Source organism: Schistocerca nitens, chromosome 11, assembly GCF_023898315.1.
Source record: "Schistocerca nitens isolate TAMUIC-IGC-003100 chromosome 11, iqSchNite1.1, whole genome shotgun sequence".
NCBI lineage: Eukaryota > Metazoa > Arthropoda > Insecta > Orthoptera > Acrididae > Schistocerca > Schistocerca nitens.
The window spans coordinates 62,068,597-62,096,468 of NC_064624.1; the positions used below are offsets into that span (position 1 = coordinate 62,068,597).

General features: G+C 38.9%; 1 protein-coding gene across 6 annotated transcripts; it reads right to left on the reverse strand.

Annotated features, from left to right (window-relative positions):
• On the reverse strand, positions 1 to 27,872 carry LOC126213494 (uncharacterized). Of its 6 annotated transcripts, none has more exons than XM_049941320.1 (5): positions 27,741 to 27,872; positions 25,726 to 25,812; positions 18,914 to 18,976; positions 10,062 to 10,154; positions 1 to 417 (listed from the first exon to the last, which is right to left on the reverse strand). In XM_049941320.1, exons 1-5 carry the CDS (start codon positions 27,780 to 27,782, stop codon positions 325 to 327), a joined length of 378 nt encoding a protein of 125 aa, XP_049797277.1. In that variant the 5' UTR covers positions 27,783 to 27,872; the 3' UTR covers positions 1 to 324. The 6 variants fall into 6 exon arrangements, with proteins under 6 accessions (XP_049797277.1, XP_049797281.1, XP_049797280.1 ...); XM_049941324.1 differs by having other exon boundaries at positions 27,795 to 27,864; XM_049941323.1 differs by having other exon boundaries at positions 27,710 to 27,862.

Below are 27,872 nucleotides of genomic sequence, written 5' to 3' on the forward strand. Positions count from 1 at the left end.
AAGCACCAAGTCTTATGCATTGCAATTGTCTCAGTAAAGTTGTCATAGCAATAGGCCCTGCTGCCTTCAAATTCAAACTGGTGATCATCTGACTCACAGTAGTATGTTGATCACCCCACATAGCCCTTTTCTAGGTCCCACTTCTTCATCGAACACTTGAGGTCACCTTTACATTTATTTCTTTGTGATAGTGAGTATCTGCCCTAAATGCGATTCATGTCAAAAACCCAAAATCTTGTGTAATCTCCAACAGATGATGACAGTTCTTCCAATAACTGTAATCTTACATTCAATGTTTGGTCCACTTACTGTGTACTGCCATATTCAATTCTTATTTGTCTGCAGCACATAGCAGATCACAGCCACAGTTGCACTGCATTTTGGAAATACTGTCATCCTCCGTTCAGTGTCGGTCACCTGGAAACACAGTGCCATATTCTGTACTCATTAGTATGCAAGCAACTGTTCAGGTACTGTGTCTACAGCACTAGTACCTTTGAGAAAAGAGACATCTAGTTATGGCATGGGCTATTCCACAGTACTGCCACGTTTATGCTTTACAAACAGAATTGTGTTGACATAACGATGAAAACTGTGGTATCTGTAAAAAGCAAAGCATGCAACACCCTAGACATCTGCATGTCAATCACTTCAAAACACAAATGAAGACAGGCACTGTGGCAATGTTCTTTAGACAAGATTGCTCTGGCAGTACCTGATCATACGACAACATATATAAATCTACGCTTTGTGAAAATAAGCCACTTGCCACTTCAGTAATATGCCTCATATTTTCATAAACATCTGTTTGATAAGTCGATTTGGAAATTGTGTTACATTGTTTATGCATGATAATTTGTTCACACAGGTGTAGTGAAAAAAGGAATTTCATTCAGGGAACAAATTTCCTCAGAAGTGGAGGATGTGCATCATATTGGGGCTGAAGAAGAATAGTGGTAACCTATCTTAAGATGTCAGCTATCTTACACTAAAGCTGTTCACACTGTTGAGCTGTTGTACAGCAGCTTCATGCATGGTAACCACATGAGATGAAATTACCTACCACCTATTAGAACCGTAAATGTATTAACATTGGTAAGAGTGCTCTAATATCACAATGGGGCTCCACAGCTCGTAGGTTTGATGCTACTTTCATACTTACTTTTATATTTTTGTTGATGACAGCATGTGTTGGCATATATGACTGAAAATAATGGTTAAGAAAGCTGAATTTAAATCTTATACTGGTTAATAGCTGTAAAATTAATATAAAAAACAAATGACGCATAATGTCCCTAGTAAGTTGTTTCTTAAATTTATTGTAAATTAAATGCACCTGTGGCAAGCTGTCCATCTAACGTTCATGGTGCAACAAAAGTATCTTACTGATTTTCCTATCATGACATGCACTGAAGCTGTCATCCAGTGTGACAGTACAGTAGAGGAAAAGAGAAGGAAAATTCATTGTGTAGTAGGATCTGAACCACAAACCTCATCTGTTATACTAAATGAGGTGTAATCTTTTCTACAGATTTAAATTTGTCGATACATGTGCAACAAATGCCACCATGAGAAATAGTTTCTGGATGGGATACCCAGCACTTTAAATAACAGCAGCCGCAGTCTGTTTTCCTACCCCCTTGTAGGACTGTTTGCTAGCTCTGCTATCCATTTCTCTTCAACATAAGCTGTTAACCTCTAGCAAAGTTGGTACTTTTTTGGATTGTTCATAAGCTCACAGAATTTCTGCCATACAACACATTTATCACATTGCCCAGGAATTTATGTTGTGTACATGTTACTGCTTTTCCTTTGGCATAGATATTCCGATTCCACTCATCCCAGTATTACGTACTCTTGCCATAGCTTGCATACAGAGAATTAGACATTTAATATCTGTTTTGTGTATTCTTTCACCCTTTGCCTCTGCAATGTCATTGCTTTCTCATCAACAAAAAAATTTAATTTTGTTAACAACAAATTTCCACCACCCCATAGCATTGAGCACAACTTTAACTGGAACATGGCTGTGTCTAGTCATAAGAAATAGTTTATTCCTACTACTGCTTGGTATGTGCTTCATATTGCTGACTAATACATTTTTTTTCAATGTGGTAGCTGGAATACAATTGCTACATGACACTGTAATTAGACAGGTATGTCATTCTGCCTGCAAAGGAGCTCATAGGTGTACTGCACACCTTGAGGAGAAGTTGATGGGCAGAGAGAAAGGGCAAGGATGAGACAGGCAGAGAGAGTAGGTGACAAGATGGAAAAATAGTGGGCGAGGGGGAGACAAAAAGAGTGGCAAAGGAGGAGATGGAATGAACGTGGGAGGAGAAGATGGACTAACAGATTGGAATAAATACCTACCCCAGCAATGCCACGAACTCAGCTGGTTACCAATATACTGCTGATCTCTAGAAAACTCACAATCTATGTTTATTTCAATTAGCTTTCAACTAGCCGATAACTTTTCTCAATCTACATGCAATATTAGTGATGTAAATGCTTGCAATATTCTCAAGATCATCCCACACGAAATTTAGTCTGGGATCCTCACTGATACAATCACTGTGACAAGATACTCCCAACAGAACTTCAAGAAAATAACAAATATGTTCGAATTAATACAGCTTGTGCAAATCTGTAATACAAAGATATAATTTGCTGATCAGCTTTTCTAACCCACATTCCCATGATTCCACCTTGTGGTACATTTCACTGTGCTCTTTGCAGAGACACTAAAAACTCTCTGCTACACTGTTACTTCACAGCACAGCCAGCACAGCACAACACATACTGACTCTGACCATCGTCTGGTGACCCAAGTATGCCTCACGTTGCAGTGTTGTGCTTTTTCTATCCACACACCTTTTATCACACGTCTTCAGCCTTCACCCGCCTATTGTTGCCCGCATTTATCAACTTAACTTCTTCTCACACTCACAGCTTTAGTGCAAATGAGTTCAGGCATTTGACACCCATTTCTGGGCAATGTATTATTGTTCTGGTAATCTTTGACTTCTCCTCCTCTCCAATCAACAGTAGTGTCTTGCACTGGACCCAAGATAACATCCAAGATTTTCACCCGTCAAAAATTATTTTGCATTGACTGCCTGTGTGACAATCAAGGACCTGGTTCTAGAAAGCAACACGGTAATTTAATTGAACTCTATTTAGACTTACTTTAGGACTGGCAACTAGAAATGAAATAGTGTAGTGATACATGCAAAGACTGCAGAGCATACATTCAGTCTATCCCAAGGGATATACCTTCACCACACTGCCAATATATTTCCCAAGTGCAGTACAGTTCAGTTTTAGGCAGCTCGCTGTCCTATGGAAGCATTCACTGCACTATGGTATTTTGTTTGCATTCATTTCATATACTTCTAGTTGCAATGTTACCTGTCATTACTGTTAGCAGTTGTGGACTGTGCAGTGCTTAATGCTAAAAGCCAGTTCAGCAGATGTTATTCAGTGGATATATCAATACTTTCCTAACATTTGTAAACTTAGAGGAAGCTTTTACAATTTTGACTGGAATACCCTCTTTCAAATTCTGAAGGTGGTACAGGGAGCGAAAGGCTATTTACAATTTGTACAGAAAACAGATGGCAGTTATAAGAGTTGAGGGGCATGAAAGGGAAGCAGTGGTTGGGAAAGGAGTGATACAAGGTTGCAGCCTCTCCCCGATGCTATTCAATCTGTATATTGAGCAAGCAGTAAAGGAAACAAAAGAAAAATTCAGAGTAGGTATTAAAATCCAAGGAGAAGAAATAAAAACTTTGAGGTTCACTGATGACATTGTAAGCAAAGGACCTGGAAGAGCAGTTGAATGAAACGGACAGTGTCTTGAAAGGAGGGTATAAGATGAACATCAACAAAAGCAAAGCAAGGATAATGGAATGTAGTCGAATTACGTCAGGTGATGCTGAGGGAAGTAGATTAGGAAATGAGACACTTAAAGTAGTAAAGGAGTTTTGTTATTTGGGGAGCAAAATAACTGATGATGGTTGAAGTAGAGAGGATATAAAATGTAGACAGGGAATGGCAAGGAAAGCGTTTCTGAAGAAGAAGAATTTGTTAACATCCAGTATAGATGTAAGTGTCTGGAAGTTGTTTCTGGAAGTATTTGTATGGAGTGTAGCCATGTATGGAAGTGTAACATGGACGATAAATAGTTTAGACAAGAAGAGAATAGAAGCTTTCAAAATGTGGTGCTACAGAAGAATGCTTAAGATTAGATGGGTAGATCACGTAACTAATGAGGAGGTGTTGAATACAATTGGGGAGAAGAGGAGTCTGTGGGACAACTTGACCAGAAGAAAGGATAGGTTGGTAGAACATGTTCTGAGGCATTAAGGGATCACCAATTTAGTACTGGAGGGCAGCGTGGAGGGTAAAAATCGTAGAGGGAGACCAAGAGATGAATACACTAAGCAGATTCAGAAGGATGTAGGCTGCAGTAGGTACTGGGAGATGAAGCTTGCACAGTATAGAGTAGCATGGAGAGCTGCATCAAACCAGTCTCAGGACTGAATACCACAACAACAACATATCAATATCACTCTTGTTCAAGGCATTGCGATATAAAATCAGTTGAGAGAAATGGTTTGTGCATAATCTGCCTACATCATCAACACCTTTTGTTCATAGTGCTCCCAAATGTACTGTTGTTGATGAGAAACTTATGCTAAAATAAAAAGAGGAAGTTATTGGCTTCAGCATCCGTAAGTGGAAGTAAGTGAAAAATTTGAAAAGATAGAGCATATAAATCCAATACCTCTCAATAAACCAGTTGGCCACATACAAAATCTTACAGGTTGACAAAAGCATACAGGCATAAAATAATTAGGCTGATAACTTTTCACTGGCACTTCAACCCAACAGAATTGATATGGGCCTCAATTGAAGATTATGTTGCAAAACATTGATGAAACAAGTAAAAAAGGTACACTGTCCAGTTGGGGAACTCAGTAATGAAGCTGTTAAGAAAATTACCACAGAATGTGTAGTGTATTTACCTGCAGAGCAGATTGTATTTTCATTACTAAGAAGGCTTTTATTGGCAACTACAATCAAATGAAGTGCACTTCAGGATTTCAGCACTAGTGGCACTAACAAAATCTTAATTTTTTGAATCATAATTGTTGTAATTAGAAGGCAGTGAATGATGTTATCACTACTCTTCTTACTTTCAAACTGTTACATTTCCTTACCTCTACCAAAACTGGTAACTTTCTTGTTACATGGATTTGTGAAGTTTGATCAGAAAATGTAATGTCATGTTAACCGTAAATCCTGTGCTGTGTTTCTCTCAAGAAAACAGATGACTGATACCTTTTCACATGAGCAGAGCATCACACATAATATTTAATTTAATTTAATCTCATGTTAGACATCTCTGACAGAGTTTGGAGCTGTTGAAAATAAGATATATTCTAAGTACTTTGTTAACACAATTTGGTCATTTAAACTCAGTAACAAAGTTTCCCAAGGAGTCAAATTTTCAGGAACATTAGATAATGGATTTTCGAAAATATTCTGCATATAGAACAAAATTTATTGCCACAAACAAATCTAAAATGAGAATGTAGTGCAACTCTTCCAAAACCCACTTCCACCTTTGTACACTGATTAGTATGCAAATTAGAGTGTGTTCAATGAAATGTCAGATCATACGAACAGTCAAGGAAGAATGAGGCAACTGCATTTTGCATCTCCATGTGTTCCTGCTCTAGTGTCAATACCAAAGTACTTTTGGGGACAGTATAGATCACAAGCCTCAGTTTTAATTTTACTGTAGATTGTGATTTTACACACAATCACTTTCATAATTTCAATGTTATTGATCTACTAATGTTCTAGTTCTTTAAATTCAGCTGAAGCTTGTACCCATGTGTCTACAGTTCTCAACCTGTTTTCTCAGGTAATGCTCTACAGACCAACTTTCATGCATGCTATGGACAACCATTTTCGCTCTGGAATTTGCTATGACAGTGCCAAGCACAGATTTTCCCATTCAATTTGTCCCATTCATTTGTCAAGTATTATGTTGAACACACTTGAACAATGATGACGATGTTTTTCAACACCCTCACAGTGCTGTGTAATCATTGTCTGTGGGTACTGTGATCTTTAAGAAATGGGTTCCCTATTCTCTCATAAAAAATGTGTGATTACAGTCCATATCCCTGCCTATTAATATCCGATTCTTTGTACACCTACATCTACACCAGACTAGTCATCACCCAATGTTGCATGGAACAGCGTACAACTGGTACCACTACATCCATTACTTCACCCTTTGCTACTCCATATCAAGGTAGTGTTTGGGGGAGAACAATTGCCAGGAAGCATCTATATTAGCTCTAATGCCTCCTATTTTGTTGCCACACTCATTTTACAAGATATATATTGGAATAAATAGTACATCGTCCAAATCTTGCTGTGTACTGAATTACACTATATCCTCCCCAAAAAAGCACTTCTTTATCTACTAGGTTAGACTTGCAAGTGCGTGATGAGGTTCCACTATTGACTATGTAACTAATATAAAAATTAACTACACTATTTAAAGTTCCTATTTGGTATGTGTAATAGTAGCATTTTTCCCCAAGTGAGATAGAAACACATCTGACTAGTTCACTAGCTGATGTCTTAACACTTATCCTATCATCCTGTCCGTTCTTTTAGTCAGCATTTTCTGTACATTTCTTTCCTTAACAGTTCTACTGAGGTCTCCATATTCCTTGTAAGTTCACTTAATTTTCAGTGGCATTCTCTAATCCCACATCTGAAATGTTTCAGTTCCCTTCTTTTCATTTTCCAATCACGTCTACCCAGTAAAAATTCCAATATTCACCACAACTGATCTTAGTCCACAGAGCTGGATACTGTTACAAAGAATAGATTTCTAGTAAGTGTTACAAACTTTTGTAAACAGCATTAAATTTGACTGTTTGCTTTCCGGGCAAAGACTGTTGAAGGTTTCTTGTGTCTCCAGCTGGGTAGTAGCATTGATATCTTGCGACGTTTTTGACAAAAAAGAAGATGAATGACATCAGAGCCATGATCAATTTGGCTGGAAAAGAACTGGACAGTGCCACAATCGCAGTCCTCAAGAAAGAACTGAATTTTTCCCCTATCCCCAGAACAAACCCGAAAGGAGACATTATAGTGGTGTGGAAGAAGCAGTAAGTGCTTCCAAAGGAGGAAGCAGAGGAAGTCAGGTGGGAAACTTCCAGAATAATAGACAGATCTCAGCTACCTACAAATAATGTATCTGCGGAAGAACGAGCAGCTCTCTGGTCCCTTACAGATGACGGTGATAACGATCCTACCAGCAGATAAAGGGAACGCTACAGTGCTATTAAGCACTGCCGAGTAACGGTAGAAAATAAACCTACTGCCACAATACGAGGCCTATAAGATGCTGAAGAAGGATCCAACCCCAACCATGAGTAGAAAGATGATAGCTCTGCTGAAGAAATCTGGCTTACCTGAGCCAATGAAGAAGTGGCTGTACCCTAGAGTGCCAGCAATACCACACCGCTATGGACTCCCTAAGATCCATAAGGAAGGGGTACCTCTCGACAGATTGCAGACTCCAACACTTACAGTTAAGGCTAAATGCCTAGCAACACTGCCCCAACCCCTTGTGGGACACTGCAGCCACCATGTGAGAAACTCAGCCAAATTCGTAAAAATACTCAGGGACATGCTACTACAACATGACGTCTGTTTTCACGAAAGTGTCCTTCAAGACTCCATGACACTTTTAGCCCAGCACAACCACAAAGTCAGCCTCTTCGAACAAGCACTAACAACCTACTTTCAGCACCACAGGGAATTCATCGAACAGATTGCACATGTGGCCATGGGCTTCCCACTGGCTCCTGTGAATTCAAACCTCTATATCGAACATTTCGAGGAGGTGGCCCTTCAAAGTGCCAGACAGAAACCAAAGCACTTCTTCTGCTATGTCGATGACACTTTTGTTATATGCGGACATGGAAAACAGGTGCTAGATGAGTTTCAGGAACACCTCAACAGATCTCCATCTGAACACCAATTTTATAATGGAAATGGAGGAAAATGGATGCCTCCCCTTCCTTGATATTTTAATTAAGAGGATGGCAGATGGTTCACTAGGCCATGCAGTACATAGGAAGAAGACACACACAGACCTATACCTTCATGCAACAAGCTGCCACCATCCAGCACAAAGACAAACAGTACTTAAATGGCTCTGAGCACTATGGAACTTCTGTGGTCATCAGTCCCCAAGAACTAAGAACTACTTAAACCTAACTAACCTAAGGACATCACACACATCCATGCCCAAGGCAGGATTGAAACCTGCGACCGTAGCAGTCGTGCAGTTCCAGACTGCAGCCCCTAGAACCCTCGGCCACTTCGGCCGGCCAAACAGTACTTACCACGCTGGTACATAGGGCGCATGCCATCTGCAACTAAGACAGCCAACCATCCGAGCTGCAACACCTGAGGGAAGTCTTCCTCCAAAATTGCTACAGTGAAACGCAGATGAACAGGGCACGTAAAAGGAAGAAGGAAGCAGTGAGAACCCCAGATTATGATGAAGTAGAAGGAGACAAACGACTCACTTTCCTTCCATACATGGTTCCGCTCTCAGCCAAAACTGCACTGTTTCTGGGCAAATATAATATCAAAACCGTTCTCCAACTACCACCAAAGACAAGGAGCTCCTAGGTACTGCCAAAGACCCGCTGATCCTTAACGCACCAGGAGTATAAAGCATACCATGCAAATGCATAAAACAATACATTGGGCAAACACAGCACTGTACATCTAAACGGTGTGAAGAACATATCAGACTAGGCCACACAGAAAAATCAGCCAAAGCAAAATACAGCATAAATGAAACACACACCTTCAACTTCGAAATCACAAAGGTACAGTGCCGAGCATCTGGCTTCTGGGAAAGCATTATCAAAGAATCCATAGAAATAAGATTTCACAACAATCTGGTCAACAGAGATGAGGGATCTCAACTTGGCACAGCATGGAACTCTGCGATAGCGGCAGTCCATCGGGAGCTTACAGCTTACCCGTCAACGTCCTCCGCCACGGACGTAGACAGAATGCATACACCGAGAACCAAACATGGCTGCCAAGGGAGACTGTCATCATCACTGTGTGCCCGCCACTGATCCACCACGGCTACCCAAGGTCTAGTGGAGGGGGCTGACCGCACATATAAATAACCCGCTCTCCACCAATCTCGACACTTTGCCAGAAGATGGGTAGTATGACAATTCCTGAAACGTTGCGAGATATCAACACTACCGTGCAGCTGAAGACCTGAGAAACCTTCATCAGCATTAAATTTAGTACACTATGGTGATAGTGAATTAAATGAATATGGAATTTCGCACACTATCACTGTAATGTGTTAAATTTAATGCTGTTTATAAGAATTCTTGCTATCACAATGTTTTCTCTTTGCAAGCAGTTTGGGATAAGCAATGTTCCATTACACTGTAAATTTATGGCATGCGTACTGGATAAACCCATTGTCTTTACACAGAGCAAACATAATTCCAATAATGCAGTATGTTTTTCATTAAATACTTCAGAGAAAGGAAATAGTATGACAAATACCATACTTATCTGATAACATACTGCTTACAGTTGATTGCTTTACCTCTTACATCTTTTCTATTACAGAACTGTGACATAGACAAATTGACAGCTGCTGCAAAGAAGTCTTCTTTGGTACATTTGTTCCAAGAACGAATTTGAGACATTTATTATTTACATGTACAATAAAATTACCATGTGTTACAGTTAATAAACTTATGTTTCCTACAAGTTTCATTCAAATACCATTACACACAACAGAACAATATACCTAAAGTCAATTGAAATACTATAAAAATTCTGGAGAAGTGCTCATATCCTAGGTTTTAATGATTCATCATTTCTGATCACTGGAATTTACTGCACCCAATGTATTTCATAATATTCATACAGTAATTCATGCACAATGCATCACCGAAGTGAAAACTTACATCATGCTCAATGCCATCTAAATCCCGTTTCAGTTCTAGGTCTTGCTTTATACGAAGACTAGGCATTACAATCCTTGGTGGATCTTGAAGAAACTGAAAAAAGAAAGAATGGCATATTCAAAGCTTCTGTTTTTGTGCTTGTGTTACACATCAAGTGGGGCTAAAAAGCTATTGGTCACATGTATTCACTTACTGGCATTAGGTAACAACAAAATGTGTCACATTAAATTAGATTTACTTTCATTCCAATTGATTCATACTGAGGAGGTCCTACAGAATGTAGGAAATGTCAGAGAACCATGAACATTTGAAATCAAAGTTCTGTTTACTTTGGAGGTAGACACATCAGATATCAACCAAACAGAAATTATTTCATCCTTGCCAAGCAGCTACTACTAGTACTACTACTCCTCCTCCTCCTCCTCCTCCCCCCCCCTCTCTCTCTCTCTCTCTCTCTCTCTCTCTCTCTCTCTCTCTCTCTGCCCGCCCCCCCTGAATGTGCCAAGGTGAAGGCTCCAATAAGAACATGTTTTGATTGTATGATGATCTCAGCTCCCTATTTTCTGACCTATGTTATTCAGTGGAAGATGATAGGGTACTTATGCAAAGCCAATGAGGGCACTATGGTCAAGAAGAAACTAAGCAGCTAGCAGGTTATATGCAGAATGCATTTTTTAGGTCAGAAAACCACCTGTAAAGACAATAAGCAGGTAAATGCAGATCTAAGTGTAGGTCACCAAATTTTGGTACTGAGGAAAATACACGTCTAATGTCACAAGAACTAATGCAAAACTGAAGTAAAAGTAAAGCTTTCAACAACCTGGAGTTAGTTATTAACACCTTAGCGCTGTGTTAGACATTATCTTACTGGGTGTGGTACACCACTGGCTTCCCCAACTTTTGAACTCACTGACACAGTAAGTTACATGAGGACCTAGAGCTTCACAATGGAATGGAAACTGTCATTTTCCACATAGACAATTTCCATGTGAAAAAGTGACAGATGGTGCCTGGGATGGAACCCAGAACACTTGAATTTGTAGCCTCACACCCATTCAATAAGCAATCCTCTTACTCTTAGAAAAGTGTATATGCATTCAAGACAAGATCCAGAGTTTCATTAACAGGCAGTAATACATTATCATGAAAAATCAGTACTGGACAATGAGATAAATCTGCATTTATCTCATTGCATGTTACTGAAATTTGCAATCTGCATGCAGGTAAATATCAAATGTGAGGAGAAAATAATTTTGAAGTGTCAAATGTGATGTGGAAAAAGTAACTATTTGAGTTCCAACGTCCACCCACCATAGTACATTAATGCTTAAGAAATAGTCTGGTAAATATTGTATACAAATCAAAATCCTCTATCATACTGCAGTGACAGGATATATATACTTGTCAGCTACATAATTGAAGATGCATGAATTCAAACAGTGAAAAAGATTTGGAGGAAAATTACATGAATAAAGTACAACATGACATGAGGTTGACCAAATATAGACAACATGAGCCATGCTGTCCATCCATTTCATTGAAGAGATTCAGAGAATCCATGGAAAATGTAGATCTAAATTTCGAGAGGACAATCTGAACTCTTTCATCTCAAAATCATGTCCTGTGACATTAGCACAGGTGTGAAAACAAAAATTCCTGTGAAAATCTACGGAACATGTTTTCCCAAAATTAGCGTGTGTAACTGTTTAGAAAAACCACACAACAGGAAAACATTTATTCTGCTAGTAATAGACATGCCCAAAATAATAAATTCTCTAAATACAGAGATTGGAACATGAGCACTGGACTACTGAAGCATCTCAGATTGCTACTGTTAAAAACAAACTCTGGAAGACAGGAACATACTTCTGCCTAACAAACCTGATAAAGTGATCAGACATGACATAACAGCCAATACACCCAGTTGGGGAATGCTGTGGAATACAGTGAGGACCTGCAAATGTTAACAACTTTACGTAGTTACATGACAGCAGATATCTGTACAGCAAATTCAAATGAAGCTAAATCCCCTGAATCCCCATGGCCAACCAAAAGTTGAACATACGAGAACCACCAAGACAGCTTATATAAGAAGCCTTCCATTAATTTATAAGCAACATCATATCTTGCAAAACATGGAACAAAAAACGAAAACCCCACAACTTCTGAACAAAAATGTTAGAAAAGGGATCAAAGACATCTCTACAGTTGATAGTTGACAATGATGCAGATTGTAGCAGAACAGAAGACAGTAACAGGAAAGACATAATTACAATGCTTTGCCTTAGAAATTTTCTGCACTAAAGAACATAAAAATGCATTTCACATTTCTTCTACAGCACAGATACTAAAATTACAGACACATAATTGACTAAAGTGGGGACAGGAGAGAGAAGGAAAAATCAAACTTTTTCTACACAATTGACCACTAGACCAGATGAAATAAAACAAGTGGATGTTGCAGGATCACCTCAGGCAATGGAACTGTTATTTTATGGAACAGTGGCGTTTCATGGGAATAGAAAGATGCACAGGTCATTTCAAGTTGTAAGAAGAGGCACAGCAAACATGTTTGGAGCAAAAGACCTAAACAGCAGATAATTTTGTTCTCCTATATGATTTTGGAAAGAGAACAGTTCCTCTGCATGAATAAAAATGAATCCTACAGTCATTCATCAAGTAAAATTGACTGCTCTATTCACTCACTGTTCTGCTGAATGCAATCAGCCAATACAATTTTGAATAACGGGTGATTTAAGCTAATCAGAAACGTTCACATAGTGATCTAGTGACTGTCTAACATTAGAGATTTGTCTAACAACAGATGTAAAAATTTATTTTGGCTGCACTGATAAGTTAAACCTGGATTTTTTGCATTTTATGGGCTGCCACCTTAACCATTATGGACACATCTCTGTGACAGTAAGAACTTGACTGAAAAGGGTATCTTGCAGATCATCCTCTTCAATTTCCTTCAGACTTACAGTATTTGGAGTTTAGTGCTGGAACATCAATTTCCTAAACCAGCACTAGGCAGTAACCAAACTAAAAAAAATTGACTTTGAATATCAGAAGACTTCTGAGTGCTGCCTACTACAAAACATTTCCTATTTATTAACATAATTGCTGGTAATTGGAAGAATAGCATAAAAGTGCCTTAATGAAGAAGTTGCTGGTTCGGATCTCCTAGTAGGAATTACTACTTTTTAAAAACTTTCAAGTCTACTAACAACTCGCAAATTTAACAAATACTGAATTGTAATGGTTTGGTAAAAATTACATATTTTTTCATCATTCAACATATTAAAACAAAAATTTTGATACATTCATGCGAGATTTATTTATTTTCAATTTGATGCTCTCCATTTTTGTACCAAAATGTAATTTTTTAACAATACTCACATTTTCATGTAACTTTTAACTAAAATAACTATTAGAAAAGTATGACTCAGCATGAATTAAAATTACGATTTGTTTTACATATGGAATTTAAATAAAACTAAAAGAACTGGTAGCACTTAGTGTGATCTGAACCACCAATTTTATGATTATTATAATATTATCCTATGCACTCAGCTACAGACAACTATACAATACATTTTTTACACTTGCCACCACTCACAAATCACCCAATTGCAAAATGCATTTCTTGTTCCTACTTTTATGGAGAAAGGTATCATAAATGCAGTCTCACAGAATTGTTATTTATCTTCATGTAGATAATGAAGTAATATACATGCTAGAACTATTGCTCCTGCTCAAAGACAGCACTTTAAACAATAGTTGACAGTCCCCACCCCAAATGAACCATGGACACTGCCGAGGCAGGGTTGCTTGCATGTCAACAACATTGGAAACAGTGTTAGGTGCAAACAAAAATAAGTATTATCTGAGGAGATATCAAACTTAGACATGGATCCTCAAGAGGGGCAAAATACTTTTCAGCAGTTGCAGTGGCAATGGTCTGGATTATCAACTGACCTGTCCTTGTAGCATTAACCAACTTCCTGTGCCAATAATGCAAATGGCTGAAAGCAATGCGAAACTGTAGCTCTCTTTGTTTTTCTTCTCAAGAGCATGCAGCTCTACTGCACGAAATTATCTTAGGCAAAATATTCAGGAGGTAAAATAGTCCCCCATTCAGATCTCCAGGCAGAGTCGACTCAGGATGATGTTATCAGAAAAGCAGGCCAGGCAGTCTATATGTCTGAATGTGGAGTATTACATATCTTAGTAGGATAAGCATATATCACTAGGGGTAAGATAGATATTGCCTACAGGAAAATTAAAGAGACCTTTAGGGAAAAGAGAAGCACTTGGACGAATATCAAGAGCTCAGATGGAAAACCAGTTCTAAGTGAAGAAGAGAAAGCAGAAAGGTGGAAGAATTATATAGAGGGTCTATAGAAGGGTGATATACTGGAGGGCAATATCATGGAAATAGAACAGGATGTAGATGAAGATGAAATGGGAGAAATGATACTGCATGTCAAATTTGACAAAGCAGTCTGAGACCTGAGTCGAAACAAGGCCCTGAAAGTAAACAACATTCCATTACAACTACTGATAGCCTTTGAAAGGCCAGCCCTGACAGACCTCTACCATGTGGTGAGTAGGATGTAGGAGATAGGTGAAATACCCTCAGACTTCAAGAAGAATATAATAATTCCAATCACAAAGAAAGCAGGTGTTGACAGACGTGAAAATAACCAAACTATTAGTTTGGTAAGTCATGGGTGCAAATTACTAACACGAATACATTACAGATGAATGGAAAAACTGGTAGAAGCTGACCTTGGAAAAAATCCGTTTGGATTCCATAGAAATGTTTGAAAACATGAGGCAATACTGACCCTACAACTTGTCTTGCAACACAGATTAAGGAAAGGCAAACCTATATTTCTAGCATTTGCAGACTTGAAGAATCCTTTTGACAATGTTAACTTGATTACTCTCTCTCAAATTCTGAATGTTGCAGGGATCAAACACAGGGAACAAAAGGCTATTTACAATTTGTACAGTAACCAGATGGCAGTTATAAAGAGTCGAGGGGCATGAAAGGGAAAGAGCAGTTGGGAAGGGTGTGAGACAGGGTTGTAGCCTATCCCTGATGGTATTGAATCTGTATACTGAGCAAGCAGTGAGGAAAACAAAAGAAAAATTTGGAGCAGAAATTAAAATCCATGGAGAAGAAATAAGGACTTTGAGGTTTGCCGGCGACATTTTAATTATGTCAGAGACAGTGAAGTACCTGGAAGAACAGTTGAACAGAAGGAACAGTGTCTTGAAAGGAGATTATAAGATGAACATCAACAAAAGCAAAATGAGGATAATGGAATGTAGTCAAATTAAATCACTGGTGCTGAGGGATTAAGATTAGGAAATGAGACACAAAGTAGTACATGAGTTTTCCTATTTGGGGAGCAAAATAACTGATGATGGTCAATGTACACAGGATATAAAATGTAGGGTGGCAATGGCAAGTAAAGCTTTTCTCGAGAAGACAAATTTGTTAACATTGAGTATAGATTTAAATGTTGGGAAATCTTTTCTGTAAGTATTTGTTTGGAGTGTAGTCTTGTATGGAAGTGGACAAAATGGATGACAAACAGTTTAAACAAGAAGAGAATAGAAGCAAACATCAAACAATGGAAAATCCAGGATGGAATGTAACAATACCAGAGAAGGAAAGTCGCTACTCATGATACAGTAGTGATGCTGAGTCACGATAGGCACAATAAAAAGATTCACACAATAAAGGCTTTCAGCCATTAAGGCCTTTGTCAGCAGTAGACACTCATTCGCACGCAGTCTCAGAGAGCTGACAGCACAGCTTGGCTGTATGCTCTCAGCTCCCTGCACGTGTGTGTGTGTGTGTGTGTGTGTGTGTGTGTGTAAGAGAATAGAAGCTTTTGAAATGTGGTGCTACGGAAGAATGGTGACGATTAGATAGGTAGATCATGTAACTAATGAGGAGGTACTGAATAGAATCGGGGAGATGAGGAATTTGTGGCACAACTTGACTAGAAGAAGGTATCTGTTGGTAGGACATGTTCTGAGGCATCAATGGATCCCCCATTTAGTACAGGAGGGCTGTGTGGAGGGTAAAAGTCAGAGAGAGAGAGAGAGAGAGAGAGAGAGAGAGAGAGAGAGAGAGAGAGAGAGAGAGAGAGAGAGAGAGAGATAGAGAGACCAAGAGATGAATACACTAAGCAAATTCAGAAAGATGTAGAGTGCAGTACGTACTTTGAGATGAAGAAGCTTGTAGAGGATAGGGTAGTATGGAGAGCTACACGAAACCAGTCTCTGAACTGACGACGACGACGACAACAGCCAAGGGAGGTTAGAGACTTTAAAAAGGAAACATTGATAGGTTGTATTCAGTTGTAGTAAGAGCTGAAGTGCAGTGGCAGAAAGCACAAGACTTCTGGTCAGGTCAGTACAGGATTATCTCCAAAAAATCAAATAGAAGTCATGCAGTGAGAGCCCCAGTAATGAGCATGAAAATAGGAACACGAGTAAGCTATTATCAACAGCAATGTCAATGAATTACCATAGCTGAAATAGGCATGAAGGAAATACAACAGTGGTAGAAATTTGTATGGCAACCAGACCAGCAGAAGAATGGAATAGGAAAAAGTTTGATGAGTAATTATTCAATAGCTAAGGAAGATGAAAGCCAAATCTAGAAGGTATGAAATTCAATAGTAGGAACAGGATGCACAATAGTTACGAGAAAATTCAATGGCATAAATGACTAAGGGGGAAGCTGCCTGGTAGAATTTTGCACATTGCATGAATTAGTCACTGCAAACACTTGTTTCAAGTATCATGAAAGAAGCTTGTGTATGTGGAATAACGTGGAGAAACCAAAAGGTTTCAAGCAGATTATGTGATGTCAAGAACAAAGATTTCAAAACAGGATTGTAAACTACAAAACTTTTCCAGTGATAGATGTGGACTCTGGCTAGAGTTGTTTTTATTAACTGCCGAGTAATGTTGTTGAAATGGTAAAATTTAAGTACATGGGATTTGGGTAAGTTGAATGAACCGAAAATCATTGATAGATTGAAAATGAGCATTAGGCAACAAGTGATAAATAGAGGGTGATTATACACTGGGTGATGAATAGGCAGCTTTGAGATGAAACAGTGAAGGCAGGAGGAAACATAGGTAAAAAGTAAGGCCTAGTGCAAATACCTTAACTCATGAGATGCTGAATTTAACTGATGAAAAGAGAAAATACAAACACGTTGCTATTAAAACAGACAAAAGGGAATACAGACATTACGGAATGATGTTAACAGAACATGCAATACGGCTAAACAAGAATGGTTGTAAGGCAAAGGGGAACAAACTTGCTCCAGAAAGGGGAAAGGAGTAGTTGTAGACAAGACTGGAGATATTATGATATGGCCAGAATTTGATACAACACTGAAACAGCAAAGTTAACAAGGCCATTGCAGTTGATGACATTCCCTCAGAATTATTGGGATACTTGGGAAAGCCATCCATGACAAAATTATTCCACTTTTGTGCAAGATACGAGATAGCTGAGAAAGTTATACAACAACCAGAATGTAATAATTCAAATTCGAAGAAAGGCAGGTGCTAACAGGTGTGAATACTATCGGACCAGACCATCAGATTAATATATCATGCTTGCAAGATTGGAAAAGCTTTTAGAGGGTTAACCTTACATAAGATCACTTTGGGTACCAGGAACATGTAATACAAGGCAATACTGATACTATGGCTTACCTTAGAAGATGAGTTAAATGAAAACAAAATTGTGTTTACAGCTTTTGCTGATTTACTGAAATGCTTTTGAGAATGTGGAGTTGACTGCACTCTTTGGAATTTGGGCAGCAGCAGAATAAATAGACAGGAAGCCCAAGTTTGTTTGCAACTTTCACAGAAACCAGACTCCAGTTGTAAGAGCTGAAAGACATGAAAGGGAAGCATTGAGTAGGAAATGAGACAGGCTTGTAGCCTACATCTGATATGCACTCTGTACAAGGAAGACATGAAGGAAATCTGAAGATAAAGGAAACTGTGTGTTTACCAATGACAATGTAATTCTATCAACAAAACCAGCATCTTGAAATTGTCAATGAAGGGATGTGTGGGAGGTAAAAGCTGGAAGAGTAAAATTGTATAGTATTACTAGAAGAGATTGTACGACAAACATCAATAAAAGCAATAGAATCTAGCTGAAATAGATCAGTCAATGTTGAGTTTCAACTAGAAAATGAGACACTAAAAGTAGCAGACAACTTTTGCTATTTGGGCACCAAAGTATCTGACAATGGCTGAAGTAAGAAAGAAATAAAGTGAAGACTAGGAATATCAAGGAACATGTGCCTAATAAAGAGGACTGTTCTCATCTAATAAAATTTTAAGTGTTAGGAAGTATTTTCTGAAGATATTTGCAGTGCAGCCCTGTATGGAAGTCAAATATAAATGATAGGCAATTCAGACAAGATGAGAATGGAAGCATCTGAAATGTGCTGCAGAAGAATGCTGAAGATCTGATGGGTAGACGAAACAAATGAGGGAGGAACATAGTGACCAATTTCACTAACATAAGGGACCTGTTAATAGCACAAATTCTGAGGCACCTAGGGATAGTCAATTTGGTAATGGAGGGATACGTGAGGGTAAAAAGTGTAGAGGGAGACTATGGCATGAAGACAAGAAGCAAGTTCGAATGAAAGTAGTAGGTGACAGTCATCAGAGATTAAAAGGTTTATAGAATAAGTGCATCAAGCCAATCTATATTATATTCACCAAACCTGAGCCATTACATAACACTGCTTAATTTCATACAGTTACACAAATTCTAGACTTACCTGTTGGTTCACTTGCTCATCCAATTCTTCTTTTACTTTCATGGTAGATGTGTGTAATTGAACCTGTGGTGAATAGTAAAAAAATATCTGCAAGGAGTTCTTTTAAGAAGACAATTTTAGATATATTACAAACAAGCATCACATATTGTAAGTCTATGACACTTCTAAAGAAGAAATGACTCATTCTTTTCAGAGAGTGGCCTTCTCAGTGACAGTCAGTAAGGTGCTTTTCAATGGTAATGATCGAAAAGTTATATGAATGATCAGTTTAATATTATCAGTAATATTTGAAAATTTATTAGCATCTTGCACTTCATTTTCCTATGCTGCTATTTTCAATCATATTTCCTACTTCCATAATCTTTATTTACTTATCATTAACTATTTTATATGAAATATGAAATGCGCATCATGCAAAAAAACAGTAGTGTAATGAAATCAGTGGGTACAACTAGAATCTTTAATATTAAAATCAACAATACCCATATCATACAACTAATTGCAACATGAATTTTCTATCAGCCAATCACACTGTTTTATTTTGAAATATTAAAATGATGTGGATGAAGCAGGGAGGGCATAGTAAGTGAAATTTTTGAGGCCATTCACTTACAGAGAGTTTCCTGTTCTTGCTAGCATAAGACTTGGGATGTGGATTTTTGCATTACTTACAATATCTTGTTTGTAAACTGCTTTCTGGGAACACATTTTTTTAACATTCTCCCTGATGCCAACAGCAGAGTCATAGAGATATCAAAAACTATTAGTAATCTAAGTCTGGTAAACAAAATACAGATGGCACTGTATGTTCCACCTAGAATATCACACGGACCTTTTTTTATGTTACTGATATAAGGGAATTAACACACATCTGAACCAAACACTCCTCTCAGTTTACACACGAGGTAGAACTGATCTTGAGGACTTTTCTTGCAGATTTGGTTGGTGTGTTGTTTCCAGTTCACTTTCCCATAAACATTAAATCTGGCATGTTTACTTTCTATACTGACTTGCAGACAAATACAATGAAACAGTACTAAAAAATTGAGGTTCTGGACAAAGCACTTCTGAAATAGAGAACACATTCACAGGAACACAACACATACAGACACACATGGCCACTGTCTCCAGGAACTGGGAATGACCATCTGCTTTTGGTATGAGCAACCATCTGTTAGGGTGGGTTGTGAGATATGAGGAGGCACAAGGCAGCGAGAGAGGGATAGCAGTGTAAAAGTGGGATGAGGAGTGGGGGAAGATAATGTGTTCTCTGTTATAGCATGCAAGGATGTGGCAGAGACAGTATGAGTTGCTAAAGGTAGTTTTGGGAAGCTGTACTGTGGGAGGGGAAGGGGAGGAGAGAATTTGGGAAAGGGAAAATAGTAATTGCACTGGGAGGAAAGAAGTGTGTGTGTGTGTGTGTGTGTGTGTGTGTGTGTGTGTGTGTGTGTGTGTGTGTGTGTGTGTGTGTGCTGAAGTGAGAGCAGGGAAAGGGGATATGGGTAGAGGACATGGACTAGCATAGGCTGAGTCTAGAGGGGTTACAGGAAATAATATGTTGTGTTAGAAGATAGAATCCAGTTGGAGCCAGCTGTGAAGCAGTTACTGAAGTGAACCACATCATGCTGGGGGCACTTCCAGCAAGTGGGTGGTCCAGCTTTCTTGGCCATACTTTGGCAATGGTCACTCCTGCAGACAGAGTAATTTAGTTGTCATGCCTATGTAGGATACAGCACAGTGGCTGCAGGTGGGTAGTTGCCAATCACAAGGTTGCTTTCACAGGTAGCCCTGTCTTTGTGTTGGAGATGTCTGACAGGGCTGCAGGAAACATGCATGTCCTGCATGTAGCTCTGTTTCAGGGATATGAGACATGAGGCAAGAGGTAGGAAGCAGGGCTGGAGTAGCGATGGGCAAGAATATTTTATCAGTTCAATTGGAGACAAAACACAACTGTGGGAAGGGTGGTGAGATTATTCCTCATTTCAAGGCATGAGAGGTAGGGTAAATCCCAGCAGAAAATGTGATTCAGTTGCTTCAGTCATGGGTAGTACTGACTTGCAAGGAGAGTGCTACTCTAGGAGTATGTGGGAGATGGGGGTCGACCAAAGTGTCCTATCCACCCGTCGGCTTTGACCCGTGACTTAAGGCTATTGTGGTGTGTGACATCATGGCGGTGTGGAATTTAGTTCGTGAGAGTGGCATATTTGTAGGTGTTTTTATGTGATCGGTGGTGCTCTCTGGTGGTGTGTTCATGTGTTGTGTGTTAGGTGATGTTTTTGGTTTAGTTTGTATGTGTGCCGTGTTTATAGGTGGTGTATTGTTGCGGTTGGTGGTTCTCTCTGGTGGTGTGTTTATGGGTAGCGTGTTACGTGGCGTATGATGTTCATTTGTGTGGTAGCATTGCACGTGTGTGGTATTGGTAGTGACTGTGCTTTCAGCGGAATATTTTTCAGGGAGTTAACTATTTTGGTTTTGTTATGTCAATGTTACTTTTTTTGATTGGTGTGTGTGAATTTTGGTAAAATGCTTTTTTTATGTCTTTGGTAGGTATGGATATGACTGGCAGGGTCAACAGTTTTCAGTTGTCGGCGATGATGGGGGACAGTGCGTTGTCTCTAGTAAAATTTCTTCAACTATTCGGATTTTTGGATGAAATCTTGAAGTGTTCAGTGTGTTGTGAAGAAATGCAGCTTACAAAACTTCTGGCATCTCTGATCAGGGATGGCTATATGTGGAGGTGTCTTAAGGATAACAGGTGAAGGGAAATGTTTTATTCCAATTCGTGGGATTGGGAGCTGCTGTTGAGCTATGTAGATCAAGCTAAGTGTCCGATTCCACTGTATATTGTGTTTAGTGGAATTTGAGTAGTTTTGTGCCGTCCATTTTTTGTCGTTTTGTGTCGTTTAGTATGGTGGTGTGTGTCTAAATTTGTTCATATTTACTTTGTCCCCACCCAAAAACCCCCAATTTCCCACGCTTGTCCCATTCGTTTCCTTAGGTTTTTGTGGAACATGTGTGTTGGTTTTTAATTGTATTTTCGTGTTAGTGGTCATGTTTATGTAATGACATCATAGGCGCCATATTGTAGTCTCAGTGTATGTTCGTTTCCACCTTATTTGTGATATCATGGGTCAAAGCAGATGGGTGGAATCTGACGCTTCTGTATTTGTGACTGACAAGACAAGGCATGGGAATTCCGTTTCTGGGAAAAGGCTGTAAAGGAAATTTTAGGCTGTGCACGCCTCAGTGTGACCCTTAGCATTTCCATCAAACCACATTGTTTCCCAATATTCTTAGCTGGTGGAGTCTTACATTTCCTTTCCCCATAACACTCTGCATCAGAAAAAGTCTACCTTGCACACCTACAAATTCTTTCATCACCACCACTACAAGAACCACTAGTGGTAGCAACTGCAGTCGTAGAAGCACTGCCAGTATTAACTTTTAGTTCATAGTATTATTCACTGACATTGCTAATTGAGACACCCAAATCATTGTAATACTATTTGCCATACTAAAACTTAGTTTCAGAAAAATATGATATAAAACGGGAAACAATGGTCCAATTTAATAGAGGGTCTGATGGACTTAATCAGATCAGGTTCATGAGGTGGCCTATGAATAAATTTGCAGAACATGGTGACATACAGTTGGCCTTTGATGTACTGCAGGTTTGTTTGTAGGCAATCCCTTCAATAGAGAAGTAATTGTGTGTGAGAATGTAGTTGGACATGGCGACCAGGAATGGGCTGTAGGTTAGGAGGGAAACTCTTCCTACAACATATCACTCATCCTCATAACCCCCTATAGCGTCAATGTTCACTAGTCTGTATGCTCCGCCCCACCTATTCCCTACCCTGCTCTCATTCTAGCACTGAGCAGTGCACACACCTACCCCACAACTCTCCCCCCCCCCCCCCCCCACCACCCATACAGCCACCCAACACTGCACCCAGAAGCCCTCTTCTGTCACCCTATGTCCTTGACCAATCCCACAGGCAGCACAGCATCACCTCCACCCCTACCCTGCTATCCCTCACTTCCCACCCCACAGCACCTCTTTACGCCACCGGTCACGCCAACAGATTTCTGCTTGCATTAGATGTATTCATGCTCTAGTGTTGTTCTGTACTTCATATGGATGACACTGTCCAATAGCTTAAATATTTAGCAGTCCATTGATTCTACCTACCTGCAACCAAAGGCCTCCTCAATGTGTTGAGTACAAATGTATCCTTTGTATATCATTATTCTATCCTGACATTTTCTGTGTTTGATTCTACTTTCTCTGTTCTTTGGAAAATGTAACTGAGGCACCTGAGTTGTCACCAACTGAGTTTTGCTTTTCACCATTGGACTAGTTCAGATACCTCACATGAAAAGCTGGAACAGTGACTGCTCAGTCACACAGCTTTGAGCTAATGGAAAAACAGATACATTTACAATACAGATGTAACACATGATATGAAAGTGCACTGTAGTCGTCACTTCTGTAGTTGTTCCAAAAAGAAGTGATAAGAAGACTGGAACATCAAAGGCATGTGTGCTAAATCTGCGATGACTTGCCTTTACCAACTGCTTACATTTTGAGATCAATGCTAGACCTACAGTACCACTAGAAGAATGAACATCCTGAATATGAGCAAGACACTACACACACCAAGTTCATAGAAAGAAAGGTAAGTGAGAAATTCGAAGCACAAAGGTTTTCTTCTTTTGGGGTGGGGGGAGGGGGAGGAAGGTCCTACTTGACACAGACTTTGGCAGTTGACACTAACAAAAACCTGTCAAGGCTACGTTCATAATGTGACATTGTCTAGCATGGGTATACATTTGTGTTTGCACTGCTTCTAGATAAACTTTCAAGATGAATGATTCAGAGAAAAGACATCTTTATAGGGTCACAAGTGTTTTGCTCTAGCTACAAAAACACTAATTACAGCACTTTGATGAAGAAAGAAATGAACAATATATTTTCAAAACAAGTTCAATGAGGAGAGAATTATCCATAGAATGTTGAAGGCCACACACTGGCAACTTCAAATCCTGCTGACCTCAGAAATACTGAATCAAGAAGTGAGCTCTAACAGTAGCTTTAGCATGTTTTAATTTGCCAAAAGCTGATAGTGACATTCTGCTATAATTACTTCTTTTATGACCAACAAATCCGTAGGCATATGTTGTGTGTTACAGATGTGTCATATTTGAGCCCACACAGTTTAATTATGTGATTATACTAACATTTAAGTAGTTTATGTGTTACCAAATATTTAGAGTGGTAATGTGAAGATCTACTGGTTAAAGAGCACTGCAAACATTCCAACATTCTGTAGTTAAAACTGTAACACTCCTTTTTTTCCTTTTAGTTACAGCATTACCACCATTTCCTTCTTAGGGTTGTTCATTACACCACCAACTGCTCTTTCATTTAATAGTCTTTCAGCTCCTCAAAGTATTTCAACAACAACTCTTGGTCCCCTACCACTTCCCTATATTTAATAGATTCTGAATACCTACTGACAAAACAAGAACAGATCAAGATCGGTAATATTGCTAACAATAACTTTGAGGGTATAAAACCAATTAGATGAACAATAGCAAAAATTATACACCAGGAAAGAAATATTGTAGGTCATGAGTTTAGATTTCTCCATCAGGCACCATGACGAATAGACTGCCAAATATTGTCTTTGCAATAAATCCACATATATATCCCTCTTGTCTGAGAAATCAACTCTGATCAACTTAAAAATTGACCACAAATAGAGCATCTGATCAATTCACCCAGCAAGCCATACAACTGATCTACAGTACCACCTGAATCATCTGCACTCTAGCAAGTAAAGTCCTACTCATATATTGCTTTATCATATCCATTAATAATACCTTTCTAAGAAAGGAACAAATCTAGATAGTAACAACACACCAAACTAATTATCAAAGTAGAAAATTAATTTGTAACAAGTGCTTGCAAACACCACAACAGTTCAAAAACATGTGACAATTTCCTAGTAGACAACAAACCTGTAATCATTAACTACTGGCATGCCAACATCACACTAACAATAAGCTACAGAAATTTTAAAACAAATATTGGAGAGCAGCATTATATACTACAAGATACCAATCCATTGCAAATATGTTGCACAGCCAAGAGTCACAACTTCATTTGGTCAAGAATCAAAACCAACAGCCAGTACCAAATACGGAAATACGGAAGCGTCCGATCCCACCCGTCTGCTTTGACCCATGACGTCACAAATATGGTGGAAACAAAATCAAACACACACACTTTCCACAAGAAGCCTAATGACACTAATGGGACAAGCGCGGGAAATGGGGTGTTTTGGGTGGGGGGCAAACTAAATATAAACAAATTTAGACGCCTTGAGTAGCTACAACGTGTAAGTGAAGACAGCCATGCATGAATACCCACCCACCTCCCCAGGGGACGTAACCCCTGCAACCCATAGAAGATAAAGATGCTTCAGTAGCTGATTAGTGTTTTTTGTCTTTTTTAAAAAAAATCTAGGGATAGAACGAACAGATCAGAAAGATAAATATAATCAACTAAAACAGAAATTCGAGGAAACAGGACAACCACACTCAAACCAAACTCCGCGCCGTCATGACGTCACACACGACAACACCCTTACGTCACAGGTCAAAGCCGACGCGTTGGATCGGACGCTTCTGTCAACCCCCAAATATTTCATCTGACAAACAACAGGGAAGGTAATCTGCTTGTTTACACACCACATTGCACAGAGAAATTAATGAAACAATGGTAAAAAATACAAGAAGCTATTTACCAAGGAGCCTGGTTCAGCATATACTTCATTCTTCTCTTTTTTCAGCCAACTAGTTCCCTTGGAGTCCATGAGTGCTCTCCTAATCCACTGAAAAACAAGAAAGCAAAAGTGATATTGTATAAATTGTTACTATTCAACATAGTGCACAGGCAGAATTTTCTGGCTGGAGCAAACGAGTCAATGCATATTAAAAATTTAAAACTGGCTGAGGAACAAAGAACCTGATAGACAGAACTGATTTACAACTTGCTGGTTATAAGGACTCTGAAGCCTCACTGTCATTAATGGAAAACACAACTCAATTTGACAGAAAACAAAAACCACACACAATGGAAACAAATGACTTACAGTTACTGCTGTTACTTAGTAGCATTTGCTTGTGGTATACAATCCTATTCTGAATATGGTAGCTGACATAGCTTGCTTTTTCCACATAAATTTCTAAGTGTCATGTGAAGCAACTAAGATAAAGTGAGTTTACCAGACAAATCTATTTACTGTAGACAATTTTACGTATGAAGAATAAAAGATTAAAATGAGTCTTGAGCTATATCTAAGCCTGTCAATGTATCCTGCAAATTCCTTAATATACAGAATAATGTAAGAGGTTTATAATTATGTACTTAGCAATGTATGCAAGGACAGAAAAGAATTATTTCTCAATCATACTGGCTGCATTTTCAATCAATCTATAAACCCATATTTGCTCATGGTATTCAGAAAAGCAGAACATGAAAATCCACCCATACAGACAGAACTTTCTTCTTTTTCAGTCAGTTTAGTATGTATTTTCAACAACTGTTTCCTTATACAGTCATCTATATTCAACAATATCAACTTAATATAGTGCAATGCTGCAATCTTTACCCAAGCACTAAAAAAACACACACTGCTGCCTGAACATTGCATGGAAAAAGAAATGATTCTTGACTGTCAAGATTTAACAACGATTAAATTCCTCTAACAAGACTTAGTGAAATTACTTTCTCATAAGCGTACCCATGACAATGTTCTGTGGTTTTGGGATGCTTTTGTCGATGGCAATTACACATACACATAAGGCCTTACAGAGTCAATTACATTTCCCATATCCTTCCATAGATTGAAACGTGCACATTACTACAAACAGCAGTTAACACTATTTACTGAACTATGGAGCACATAGGCACATTGAAAATCCATGGAAAACCCAACACAATCAATTCCCTCTACAGCATTCTCTTTCATACCAACATAACCAATCCCTGATAATCTGTATTAATGTGTGCTAACGAATCTGATGTATCGGCAGTACAACTGTGTGCGCTACAACCCGAGCGAACTACAGATTAAAGTGAACTCTTACTGTCCCTATTCCTTCCTTCACAAATATTGTTACCGAACTTCGCATGCATAACAGAAGTAAATATAACAATATGAATGCAGCGGGCGTGTGAACTTCATGAGGGCCCTTTTTCGTAGATCACCAAGTATTTCACACTGACCTGCACTTTCTCTAACCACCACATAGACACTTTTCCGGTAATTACAGACAACACATCAAAATTTCTGGCGGTTCTTTTGCTAAATCACGGGAAACATTTAGCAATTTTATCGGACAGAACGAAAACAGCAAGCATATTACATACCCACACGTCGATCTGGTATTTTTCGTAATTGCCGAACAGCACAGGTACGTAATGTGCACTAATATGTTTGTCTAAACACTAGTCACCTCCTGCTCGCAATGCGGAAACACAAGCTCACTGAAAACAACAAGTGTTTGGTTCTGATACATATAACCTGAAATAATTACTTACGAAATTCTAAGGCTATCTCAAACCACAACCAGAGGCGCCAAAGATTATGCAAGAATTAAATGTGGAACAAACTTATCATTCAAATGTGTCCAATAAATGAAATTAAACCGATGTAATAACTATACGAACAGTTACTATAGCATCAGTACAAGGCATTGGCAAACTACTTCATTCGAGGCAGTTAGCTGTAATGATAATTAAGTATTGACGTAGTACCACATCAATATGCGTCTTTCCGTGATTTCCTGTCTCCACCATCAAATCACTTACATATCACACAGAAAACGCAACATAATACCGTACAAACGCATGACACGAACTACTAAACTCTACAGCCGTCTGCTGCTG

Excerpts from the sequence above, each read along its gene's own strand:
- LOC126213494 (XM_049941320.1), bottom strand. The coding sequence starts at position 27,782 with ATGGTGGAGACAGGAAATCACGGAAAGACGCATATTGATGTG. Across the intron at positions 10,155-18,913 it reads ATGAGCAAGTGAACCAACAG|TTTCTTCAAGATCCACCAAG; the intron begins GTAAGTCTAGAA and ends TTCTTTTTTCAG. Across the intron at positions 418-10,061 it reads TAGATGGCATTGAGCATGAT|GTGACCGACACTGAACGGAG; the intron begins GTAAGTTTTCAC and ends CTGTGTTTCCAG.